The 12,845-nt window shown below is 36.0% G+C and overlaps 1 protein-coding gene across 1 annotated transcript in view; it reads left to right on the top strand.

The window, feature by feature from the left end:
* The window catches only part of EZR (ezrin), a 38,497-nt gene extending 26,570 nt beyond the window's left edge, over positions 1-11,927 (top strand). Inside the window, exons 8-14 of the mRNA XM_039358215.1 lie at positions 2,385-2,481; positions 3,933-4,096; positions 4,524-4,654; positions 5,529-5,689; positions 6,632-6,724; positions 9,866-10,117; positions 10,536-11,927. Of these exons, the coding sequence (XP_039214149.1) occupies positions 2,385-2,481; positions 3,933-4,096; positions 4,524-4,654; positions 5,529-5,689; positions 6,632-6,724; positions 9,866-10,117; positions 10,536-10,700 (1,063 nt within the window). The 3' untranslated portion in view covers positions 10,701-11,927. The remainder of the gene's footprint in view (positions 1-2,384; positions 2,482-3,932; positions 4,097-4,523; positions 4,655-5,528; positions 5,690-6,631; positions 6,725-9,865; positions 10,118-10,535) is intronic.
* The last annotated feature ends 918 nt before the right edge of the window (positions 11,928-12,845 follow it).

The raw sequence follows: 12,845 nt of genomic DNA, 5'->3' as shown, positions 1-12,845 counted from the left end.
AATCTTTGTTATTATAAGGCAGTAGCTTTAAGGTTCCTTATTAAGGAAGAGATTTGAGGAAGAAACAGCATAGTGGTAATCTGGAAATGAGACAGAGGAAACTGAATGATACCATGTAAAAAGGAATGGTTCCTGTTCATATAATACTTGTTCAATACAACAAGGAAGTACAAGTAACTTGAATTTATTTTTGAAGCATAGTGGATTATTTATAAATAGTAAATTGGTTTTATATTTGTTTCCAAGGCACGCTTTAAGCTGTATAAACATTCAAAGAGGAGAAATTGGCTGCAAACATTGAAAACAGGCTACATGCTAGGTCTTTCTTGCCATTTTTAATCAAAATTATACCAAGATCACCGAAGAAAGCTAAAAAAAATTTCTAGCACCCCTATCACACCTAGAAAATAAGGAGTGTCACTCTAAGGATTGCATGAGTGAAACTACTTCTAGATTCTTGAATGACAGGTCTTTTTGTGTAGCCACAGTCATTCAAACTGGTTTTACAAGCTATATGAAGCCTGCAGGAAAAAACATTTGCTTCTGAAAGAAAATCTGGGAAAGGGGGATGTGCAAAGTAAATTAAGCATTGGCACATCTAATAATTCATAATGGAATCTTCATAATATGGAAGTTAACTTGCTGCTTCCCCCCTCCCTTATTTTTTTAATACAACTTGAATGCATAGAAATTGCTGGAGGATGGAATATGATACGGCACACCTATGGCTAATATTGAGTTTAGCATGTAAATAACAGCACTTCTATTTTTCATTATGAAAGCTACCTTTGAATCTCCAACACTTAATTACTGCATCAATATCTTTAAAACAATAGTCTGTATATGTTGAGAAGCATTAGCACACAATGCTCCAGTTATAATAGTCTGTGTGAGTTATATACTTATGTGTTTGAGATGTGTTCGAATATTAGTAGCTCGGGTTGGTAGTTGGCAGTGGTGGGATTCAAATATGTGAACAACCAGTTCTCTATGTGGATGCCGCTTCTGGAAGTCCATTCTGGGCCTGGGCAACAAAAAAATTAGCTACCGGGTCTGCTAAACTGGTGCAAACCGGCTGAATCCCACTACTGGTAGCTGAGCTGATGGTCTGATCTCCGAGCTTGGTGATTTGGCTGCAAATGTTTCATCTCCATTTGGGAGGAGGGGGACATCTTCAGTGTGCTTTGAGTTGTGCAACCCTAACCCACAATTCAAAGCCCACTGAAGATGTCCCCCCCCCCCACGGAATGGAGATGAAACCTTTGCAGCCAAATTGCCAAGTTCGGAGATCAAAGCAACAGCTCCCATACTTGTGTGTTTCTTTATATGAGGAGTATTATCTTTGCTCTGATTTAAAGTTCTTATGCAAGCTCTGCTCTAAATATAACATGGATCTCTACAAGATAAAATTTACCTACATATTATAAAGGAGATTTAAAATGAATGAAACCTTTATGGGGAAGAACTTTTTGTCTCTGGGAGGATGGCAGAGTTTCACTTTAAAGACTGTGATATAAAGAAGAATACAGGTGTTAGAATTATAAGGGTACAAAGAGAGAGACTTTCAATTATTATTTTTTCTATCCCTGGATTGACCTGATAATTTGATGCTGTAGAGAAAGGGATGGGCAGTCATGCAGTTTGTGTACTCAAAAATGTTATTTAGTAGGTCAGATACAAAATTGTGTTTGGGGAAACACATATTGTCATGATGCCTCTTTGACCACATTAAACCCAATAATCAGTCCTTTTTTTTTTTTTTTTTTGGCTTGGTATCCTTCCTGTAAAAGCCACAAGATTGAAGTAACTTTTGTTAGATGCCAGTTATTCAACCTATTGCAGAAATATGGAACCCAATTTACTCCCAATTCTGCTATAAAGATCTAATGAGACAGGGAGGTAGCTTCAGCATCACAGTACAATTTAATCCTTGATTTATGTCAGTTCATTTAATGACAGTTCAAAGTTACAATGGCCTTGGAAAATGTGACACGCCCATCCTCAAAGTTATTGCCATTACAACAACTTGCACAGTCACATGATCGCAACTCAGGCAGTTGGCAACCAGCTCGCATTTACATCATGTGGTCACATGATCCCAATTTCAACCTTCTCAGCTAGCTTCTGACAAAGTAAATTGGAGAAGCCAAATTTGCTTAACAACTTCATGATTCACTTAATTACTATGTGATTTGCTTAACAACCACAGTAAAAATTATTTCAAAATTAAGTCCCATCACATGATGACTTGTTTAATGACCAAAATTCCGGTAATTGTCATAAACTGAGGACTACCTTGACTACCTGGAGTGTAATAAAGCCAAACCTCTTGATCTGTATTGTAGATATTGTTTCCTTATCTATATCTGCTTTGGTGTTTCCAGATTAACCCCTAAAATTGGCTTCCCTTGGAGTGAAATTCGAAACATATCTTTCAATGATAAGAAGTTTGTTATAAAACCGATTGACAAGAAATCACCAGTGAGTATAACTGATAATTTGTGTTGCTCCTAATGAAAGAGAATATGGTTATTTATTTATTATTTTTAAAGACCTACCTGTTAATTTGCATAAATCTTAGAATGAATTTGCATGTCCATTCAGTAGTTGAATAATGGTTTCTATAAAATAAATCTGCTTAATGATTGAAATTACCGTATTTTCCGGTGTATAAGACGAGTTTCTAAAGCATGCAAATCGGCTTCGAAGTCGGGGGTTGTTTTATATGCCGAGTCATCTTATACGCCAGAAATTACGGTAGTTTCCGGCATATAAGACGACTTTCTAGGCATGCAAATCAACTCCGAAGTCGGGGGTCGTCTTATACGCCAAGTCGTCTTATATGCCGGAAATTACTGTACTTCAACAAAATGTGGAATTCTCCCTTCCTTTCATCATGTCCACATCAATATGTTAGAATGTTTGTTGAATCATTTTATTGCATTTATTGAATATTAATATTATGGGCATAATAATATTGCACAAAATTGGAGTCTTAAAATGATAACTTGTAAAAAAAATTACCATAGGAATATTTCCTTAATTCTGTAACATCTTCTATTGTTGCATTGTAGAATTTAATCTTCCTGATAATTGTGAAATAATCTTTCCGTAAAGTTTTTTTTAAAGAAGTTGGTATATTGAAGAAATGTCTTATTTTGCTTTCCTTTATAATATAAATGGGTCTTGCCAGAAATTGCTTAAATTTCAGAAATGACTTCCTCCCCTTTAAATATTTGATTACGAGAAATTATTCTTTGAAGGTAAAGAGAAAATTTAGTATAATTATTATTATTATTATTATTATTAAGTTGGAAGGGATCTTGGAGATTATCTAGTCCAACCCTCTGCTCAGGCAGGAAACCCTATACCATTTCATACAATATGGTCATTAACCATATTTAAATTTTGTGTTCCAAATGTTCACTGGAGCCCTGGGATTATGAATAACTTTATTGTGTTCTTTTTCTCAATGTTAGCTCATTTTCTCCATCCATTATTTCATAATTTCCCTTCTGTCTTTATTCCACCCTACAAATGAACTTGCTCTGATACTTGGCTCTTAAGAACTTAGGGACAGAAGTTTTGAATTTGGATGATTTCCATACCATTACTTATCTAACCCATGCACAAAGCCCAATGAATATTACAAAAGACACTATTAGAGAAGCATTGTTATAGCAGTTATTAAATTGGTAGGGCTCAGAAATTATTAATGTATTTTTAGTGCTGAAATTAACAATCATAGACCAATCGCAGGAGAAGACCTAACCCCTATATGATGAAACGGGTTAATTTGTTATTGCTTGGATTTTCCAGTACAAAGAATTAAGGAGCCAGTGAAAAGTTAGACACAAAACTGTAAAGTAGGGCACTGCAAGTGTGCATGTGTGCATGGGTGTCTTTTTAACCTTTTCATCTCTTCTTGTCAGGACTTTATATTTTATGCTCCTCGCCTAAGAATCAACAAGAGAATCCTGCAGCTATGCATGGGAAATCATGAGCTGTATATGCGCCGTAGGAAACCAGATACCATTGAGGTCCAGCAAATGAAAGCTCAGGCCCGTGAAGAGAAGCACCAGAAAGAGCTAGAAAGGTGTGTGCAAGAACATAGGAACTACAACATGGTACAACTCAGTTAGGCCCCTACGTTAAGTGTGATCATTCTGCTGAAGATATATTGATAGCCTTACCATACCATAGCGTACATGGCAATTATAGGGTTACCAGAAATTAAATCTAGAGTGAGTATGGACTAGTAAGAGGTTGAGTTGCTTGAGATTTTTATATCCTCTTTACTTCCTTCATGGTTCCTTAATAGAAAAGTGTAGGTCATGAGTGATTAGAAATGCAGTCATTACATAATAAGTACTACTCTTGATTTAAACACATGTTCAGATACTTTCACATTGTTCTGTCCTGGTTATTATGAAAAAAAATCAGAAAAGTGTAAAATGTTTCTAGAAGGTGAAGTAAGTTGTAGTCTGTTCAGTTCTAAAATTAATTTAATTTTATATCTACAGAGAGATGTTGGAAAATGAGAAGAAGAAAAGAGAGACAATTGAGAAGGAAAAAGAGCAGATGATGCGAGAGAAAGAAGAGCTGATGATGAGGCTGCAGGAATATGAAGTGAAGACAAAAAAAGCCGAAAAAGGTACTACCTTGCATTTTGTTGGCAGCAATTGCTGAAACCCACATCCATCTTTCTGTGTTCCTCACTTCTGATCGGATAAGCAATGTCTTTAACAAGCAATAGCAATTTAAAATGTCATTCTAGTAGTGCTGTGGATTGAGTTTCCTAATTAATAGAAATACATATACAGGTAAACATATCCTTCTGAGAGAAGAGTAGTCTCACCCTAATGAACTCCCAGGACCTTCCTTGAGCAAGAATCCTTCAAAGAGAGTAGGGAGCAGGAGGAAGCTTCACTTCACTTACAGTAACGGGGAATCATGATGTGCTGTTGCCATCAAGATCCAGTGTTTGGCAGGGCTACTGAATAGCCCCAAAATATCAGCCTCCTATGTTAATAGTTTGGTTGACTGAAAAATTAACCACTGAAGTAGTGTTTGTGTGCTGTCCAATGCAATGAAATCAGAAGTAATCATCACTGATCATCTTGGCAGGTACGTGATTTGGTTGGAGTTGGTCTGATAGATATATAAGCACAATATGAGAATAGACATTTCTTCTAAGATGTTTTCCAGTCTTCCACCTTAGTCAACAGCCTGGGGACTTCCTGCAAGTCGGCCAGTGCTGTCATCTGTGGTGACTAAAGCTGTAATTATTTATCTTCAAAGAATATTTTGCGCATAAAACAAGGACTAGCATTCCAAAAGCATGAAGTCTTAATTGCATATCATATTTAGCCATAAAATGATAAGGTGAAGGAACTGTCCTACCTCTCCACAAATATTACTACCTTGTTCCACTGATGCAATTTCTGAAGAGGGGTGGGCTTTTTTTAAAAAAAATAACCAGCATTTAAAATATATGTGACTGTGGTTTTTTTTTTCCTTTTTGCCAGAGCTCTCAGACCAGATCGAAAAAGCCAGGCAGCTGGAGGAAGAAAGAACAAGGGCCCAGGAAGAAGCAGAGCGTCTGGAGAATGAGCGTTTGATGGCTCTGCAAGCTAAGGAAGAGCTGGAGAGGCAGGCTGTTGACCAAATTAAGAGTCAGGAGCAGCTGGTATGGATCGGAGGCATTTTGGAAAGAAACTTGGAAAATTGATACAAATCTTAGCAAAGTAGTTGGGCTAAGCTCCTCAAGCATCATCAGTGTTTATAGCTTTTTAAATCTTGCCTTTGGTTCTCAAAGTCTTCATGTATTTTCAAAGTAATTTTAAAACATGCAGAGATGATAATCATACTTTAAATGGATACAGTATAGAAAATAGACAGCACAAGCCACAAATATTTCCTGAATCAAATGCATGATGACAAAATAATATTTAAGGGCACAACAGTTTTTACAGAACAGGGGTTTCTACAAACTAGTGCTGCTATAGAGAAACTGGTTGAGCTGCACTTGAGCTGGAAATGAGGTATTAAAACCCTTGGAGGGGTCAATGATATCTTATAGAAAGAAGCTGTCTTTTCCCATCAATTGTGCCTTCATGAAATGTTGCATTAAGCTCCCAGGCTTTCCACGCATTATGGGTAAAGTCTGGCTCAGGATGCTAATAGTTGCAAATCCATCATATCTGGAAGGTACCAGTTTGGGAACAGTTTGCTTAAGTTATATTGGCTGTAAACTATTTTTTAATGTTCTAACTTGCAGCTAGAAATAAAGTAGCCACTATTGATATTCCAGGAATAGACAAATGGGTTTCTTTGAGTTGATACTGGCAAATTTTATTCAGGCAATGTTTAATAAAATGTGTGAAAGTTCTCTAAGGAAAACTTAATAAAGTTGGATGTTAGTTGTCTAGTCTTCCCATAACTAAAGTTCCCCCCCCCCAACGTTCTACTTTTTTGTAGCTGCTACTGTGTCATTTTTTGAGCCAAGAACAGAATCTGAATGTCCCACCCTATCTAAAAACCAGAGGCTCTAGGAATAGGGGGCAGTTCTCTTACTGACCCAACGTACTTCTATCTCATGTAATTTCCTTTTTTTTTTCCCTCAAAAAAGGCTGCAGAGCTCGCAGAATATACAGCCAAGATTTCTCTTCTGGAAGAGGCAAGGAAGCGTAAAGAGACTGAGGTTGAAGAATGGCAGCACAGGGTAAGCTAATGTGTTCCACTTTGTTTTACTTTCAGGGTTTTAGCAACTTTAGGTCTTCCCTGGATCTTGATTACAACATGGTTCATTGGAAATATAGATGGTATAGTCGATTGTCCTATAAGATTTGCTATACTAGAAGATGAGCCACATTGCATCAGAACTGACATTCTATATATCTGCTTTCCACAAGAGCCAACAGCATGCTTCCAGGAAGCTCATAAGGAGTGGATAAATTGAGTGCTATAGTGTAGGTCTGCTATTTTTGTTTATAAAACAAACTAAGAGTATTTCTACAATCAAAAGGTTCCAGATAAAATTCAGAACCATCCTCATTTGGCTTTTCTAACATTCCCTTTGCAAGCTGCATGATTCTTCTATCATTCTGTTTGATAGGGGCATAACATGGGGAGGAAGTAGTATACCCAAAATCACAATCTTTTGCAAATTGTCTGAATTGCATTCTACATTGCAAGATAATCTGTTTTTCTAAAAATCAAATATATAACTATTTTGGCCGAGAAAATTGGCAAATTGTTCATAGGCAATTCTCACTTTTCCATTGATTCAATACATTTCCAATTCCTGAAAGCCTAAAAAATCTTACATTATCTCTACTGAGCATGCATACCTAATCAAAAGATAGTATCGTTGGCCAGTAAATTTCCATTAGGTACTTGACTGTCTATAATTCCTAAGCTATTTTTATACATTTTCTGGATCTTGCTTTCTTTACCAAAATAAAATAACTTTCTTCAGTAATTATAAGGACTTATCATGTAATGTAATATATTTAAATTCTATTTCCTCTCAGACATAGATAATAATAAGACCTCATCCTATCAGCTGTAACATCAGTACAATCCAAAACATACATTTATGACTGTTAAATTAAAAAAAATACCTCTAGGCAAGATCTCAAAAATTATTATTTTTTTTCCAGGTTCATTAGGTACTTGACATTAGTAGCCACAATTGAAGCACTCTGTGTAATGGTTTGCTTAAAATAGCTTTCAAAGATTTGTGGTCAGGCTCTACTGAAACTTCTTCTCCATAAAAGAAAGCAATTAAAAACTCCTGACTCTAGATGCATATGGCACTGGAACTCCTCACTGAAGGAGTGCTGCAGCTAAACTAGATACGCTGCCATCCGCTGACACCATCATAGTTTTGGCACATTGTAATATTTGAATGCAGATTCAATCATTAGTAACACAGTTTATTAACTGCTTCTTCTTGTAGTGATATCCACTGAAATCTCATGTAACAACAATTGACTTAATGGAATTGTCACAGTAGTCGTTCCTGGAAAAAAAAAATTGGCCATACTGAAAAACCACTGTACATCTGTTTTCTTCTTGGTATTTTAACCATGGCTTCAGTCTTTTTCTCAAGTTTCTTGTCATTAGAGGTTAGCAGATGTCCTAAGTACTTTACCTCAGTCCAAATTAACACAAGATTTAAATCAGTTACTGCTTTTAACTCTGAACAATTTTATACAGGCTATAAACCTAATACTTATCCCTCTTATGAATTTTAAACATTATAGTTTTACAACATTAATAACTAAACAAACAGCCCGTTCAACTTCTAAATGTCCATTTTAATCAGTCCATTACAAAGCTCTGAAGAAGGTTCTTTGTCATATGATATACAGTACATAATGTTTTAGGTTTAACTCTTTTTTTGTTCTTAGTTTGTCACTTTTTATAAAAGATTCAGCCACCCACATTTTCTGCATTCTTTTCCAACCACTGCCCATGCACCTTTGAGAAACTCTGTATCTCAGACATGGGTGCTTCCAGTCTTTGGTCTTTGGCATTACAACTGATGGCTGGGGTTTACTTCTCAAAACAACCAGTTCCTTATCGATATGCTCAAGGTCTTTTACAACCTACAGCCTACTCCTCAGCTCTGCAAACATTGACGGCATGTTCCAGTGTTAAACCATCTGTCCCTGACAATCTGACTCTTACGCTTTCAGGTCTTATTCCATATAGGCCACAGTCCTTACTTAAAGAGCCGCGTAACTGTCCAAACTCACAAGACTGCATTAAAAGTTTTAATTCTGTTACATAAGTCTCTCTGTTTTCTTGTAAAAATAGTATTCCTCTCTTATGCAATGTCCTTTCTTGATACATAGCAAGTTTTGGATTTCTCAACACCTGCAATATCTGCTTATTAAACTTCTCTTCAAATTAATATGTAGTAAATATGTCTGTTGTCTCCTCTCCATCAACAAGCTGAAACAAGACTGCTTGTAATTTCTTATTATTTTTATTGGCCCTGCTTGCCACCATAAAGCTCTTTGTTTCCATCTTCTCCAAAATTCCAGCAAAACCTAAACCTAGAGACTGTTGATTACACCTGCACTGTTCAAAGCTTCTCAGTTGACTTCTAACTTTATGTTATGTTTACACAACAGACATAAATAATAAGAAAGACAAATTCAGTACGCAGCTAGGTTTTATTGATAACTTGCAGGTTGCATCAGAGGTAAGAGAGCCATTCACGCAGAGATGGCTCTTTTTAGCCACTAATATTCTTGCAAGTAATACATTATAACATATATCTATACCAACTTGTGTTTCCCAAATACTGTATTCAGAAGCATATTGCATCTAATAGTACAAATAATGCATACCCATTGTGACTAAATTAGTAACACTCATAGCTTTATTCCTCACAGGTTTGACTATTGTCTTTTAAAACATTCAAATTTATGGAAGTAATTTACTCTATTTTGAGATAGAGGATTCCATAATTGAATATGTCAAAACTTTGGCGAACAGCTTCTCGTCAAACAGCTGGTCAGGTGGCTAAACAATTGAGCCACATTACATAATTTGGGGGAACACAAACCCCATTTGCCAATATGGATGAATAGAAAAGTGCATCTGAGTCCGGAAGGAGGATAAGTTGAGAGTCAGGAACATAGTCATTGGGAAAAGAGAATGGAGGTATAGTTGAAAATTAAATTATTAATTGAGGTATTAAATTATCATAAATCTGTGTATTTTAAGATTATTTGGGAAACACACAAAATGTCAGATATGTCATATCAGATGTCACCTATTTTCTAAATAATACTTTCACTGGAAACTTAACATTGAAAACATATTCTTCTTGGTTTCCCTTTTCTAGGCTAAAGAAGCCCAAGATGATCTGGTGAAAACAAAGGAAGAATTACACCTGGTAATGACTGCTCCACCTCCTCCACCTCCACCTGCATATGAACCAGTGAACTATCATGTCCATGATCCCCTTCAAGATGAAGGATCTGAGTCCTCTGGCTACAGTGCAGAATTCTCAAGCGAAGGCATACTGAACGATCGTAATGAAGAAAAGCGAATTACTGAAGCCGAAAAGAATGAGCGTGTGCAAAGACAACTGAAGGTAATCTATCAGCAATACAAAGCATTTGTTATCATTCTGTGTACCATTTTATAATTTGCCCAAGAAGGGAGAAAGGTTGTAATTGTATCTTTCTTTTAAAGGGTTAAGAAAGGTTTTATATTTTATGAAGAAAGAGGATCATAATCTAGAAATCTTTGCTACCATGTATCTTATAGTGGAAGGTAGAAAATGGTTGGCAAATTTAGATGATCCAGATCTTTTATCTTCTAACATTAACCACTGTAGGCTCTTAGACATAACTATGCCTATTCCTGGACTATAGAAGAATGATATGTACAAAACTCACCTTCAGATAGCATTTGCAAAATTTCATATTGTTTTTTTGTTTCCATCATAATGTAAGTTTCACAAATTTATTACTTGTGCATGTGTGTAATACTGTGTTTAAATGTTGTAGACGCTGACTGATGAACTAGCTCAGGCCAGAGATGAGGACAAGAAGACTCAGAACGACCTCCTCCACACAGAGAATATGCGACAAGGCCGAGACAAGTACAAGACACTGAGACAGATACGACAAGGGAACACCAAGCAGAGGATTGATGAATTTGAAGCTATGTAAATATAGTTTCAACGAAGACTCTGGGAAATGCAGATTTTAAATGTTGACATTTCTTCTTGAAAGGTCACTTGCAAAGTCATACCAGTAAATAAATGAATAAACTCCCACACTGTCAGGTGTCAGCTGAATTTAATAAAAGCAGCCACCAGGATTTAAGTATAACGAGGAGAACAGTCAGAGACATAGTACAATCTTATTAATATTGTGTCAAAAAATATTGTCAAAGGATGTTTCGTGGTCACTTTTTTCCTACACGTTAAGAGTTCTGCAGCTTTAATAGAAGGCTTTTTACTACCACAAGTATATCCAGATTTGTTTGGGTGTAGGGAAATGTTGTGCCATGTTTCTTGTTCTTAAACACCCACCATATTTGAAGTTTATAATGTTCTTACGTCTTAAGTCAGTCCTCATCTTTTGTTATTCCTATAAAAAAAGTCACAAAAGGACTCTAAAAAAGTTCACCTTGAATCGGAGAGGTTCCCGATGATCACTCAGAGGGAGTACATGACAGACACACTTGGATGTCTTTCTTATATCAGAAATAGAGGGAAATTGTCGATGTTCAATATTATTCAAGTGTTGAACTGCAGCTTAACCAGTCAGCTGTAGTATCATATTTATATATAATATATATGTGTTAAAAATATAAGTAACATATAATTCTAGTTTGAAAAGGGTTTTTTGCTTTGTATATTTTGTTATTATTTCTTGACTTGTTAAACAAATGATATTTTGGAAAAAAAATCTAAACTCTTGGGTGAGGCATGATCTAGAAAACATTTGTAAAGATGATTTTTTACTTGAAAGAAAATTGTAATGCATGCCTGTAATTCAGTATAAATAATTTCACTAATCCTATTTTTTCTAACAAATTTTCTAATTTTTAAAAAATGGTACCGTTTCAGACTCCAGCCATGAAGGGACTTTATCAGCTTTTTAAAATGTCTCTGTTGAAGAGAGTTGCTATAGATTTGCCTCACTATCCCCTTGTTAACCCCCATTTGACCACCACCTCCTAGCCTGCCCCCAGATCCCAATTTTAGGCTTCTGAAATCATCAGTGTCAGAGTACAGAATGTTGTTAGTCCTGCTCTACATACAATTTTCTATGCTGCTTTGTATTTTGAAGTTTATACCTCTGGAATCCTGATATAGTGTGGTGGGATTATTTGTTGAATGCAATCAACCCATAAATAAAAATCTGCAAGGCAACGTTTTCTTTCTTAAATTTCTCCAGTTCTTTTTTCTGAAAAACTATGAAGCAGCCCATTTGTTCAAGTGACAGAGAATATTAATAATAAAACAGAAAGGTAAAATAGTAACTATGGAAGAAATTATGACACTGAGGGTAAATTTGTAATTAAGTTCAATATATAAACTAATAACACAGAATAGCAAAACATTTGCCTTGGATGCAAGGTGGAAATTAAGTTAATAACTATAAGCTTTAACCCAGTGGTAAAGTTTCTAAATAGTGTGGCCCATGTTTAGCCTTAATCATAGTCTAGCAACTGAACCAGCTGATTACTGAACAGTACTGATAACAATAGAAATGGCAGCTCCCATCACCTCTACTGCCAAGATCAGATAGCCAGCAATCTGCATATAGTACATCCCAGGAAAGGTGGGTTGTGTTTTGTTTTGCTTTGCTTTCCTGATTTCTGCAAAGAACAAAGTGCAATAGCCTGATCAGAGCCACCACACTCAGGAATCTGAAAGGCTTATCGTTTGTTTCCCAGGAAAGATCCCCTTACTTGTGGGTGGTTGAAAAATCAAAGTGGAATGAAAGAACTGGTGGCTTCTGCATTCCTTGTCATTTTCTTGGAAGGCTAGTGATTGTTTAACTTTAAACTAGCTTGGGTTTGGAAAACATTAGACTGAGGTTGTGCTAAACCTGTAACAGGCCATAATTATATCTTATGAGTAAAGCATAAAGCATATCTTCTTAACCAGGGTAACTCATTGTTTAGATACTCCATTTAAGTCCAACATGATTTGTGTCCTGTAAATATATGTTTTGTTTCACCTAGTTCTAGATAGGTTTGCATTGTCTGTAGCCTTGTGAATATGAGGAATACATACAATTAAAAGAGGAAGGGGTGTTTCCCCATCCTTTTTTGAGCTTCCTTTGTTCAGCAGGACAGCT

Source organism: Crotalus tigris, unplaced genomic scaffold (assembly GCF_016545835.1).
Source record: "Crotalus tigris isolate CLP2741 ecotype Arizona unplaced genomic scaffold, ASM1654583v1 scf7180000019007.31208882:3723066, whole genome shotgun sequence".
NCBI lineage: Eukaryota > Metazoa > Chordata > Lepidosauria > Squamata > Viperidae > Crotalus > Crotalus tigris.
This window is presented reverse-complemented; position numbering and strand designations above follow the sequence as displayed.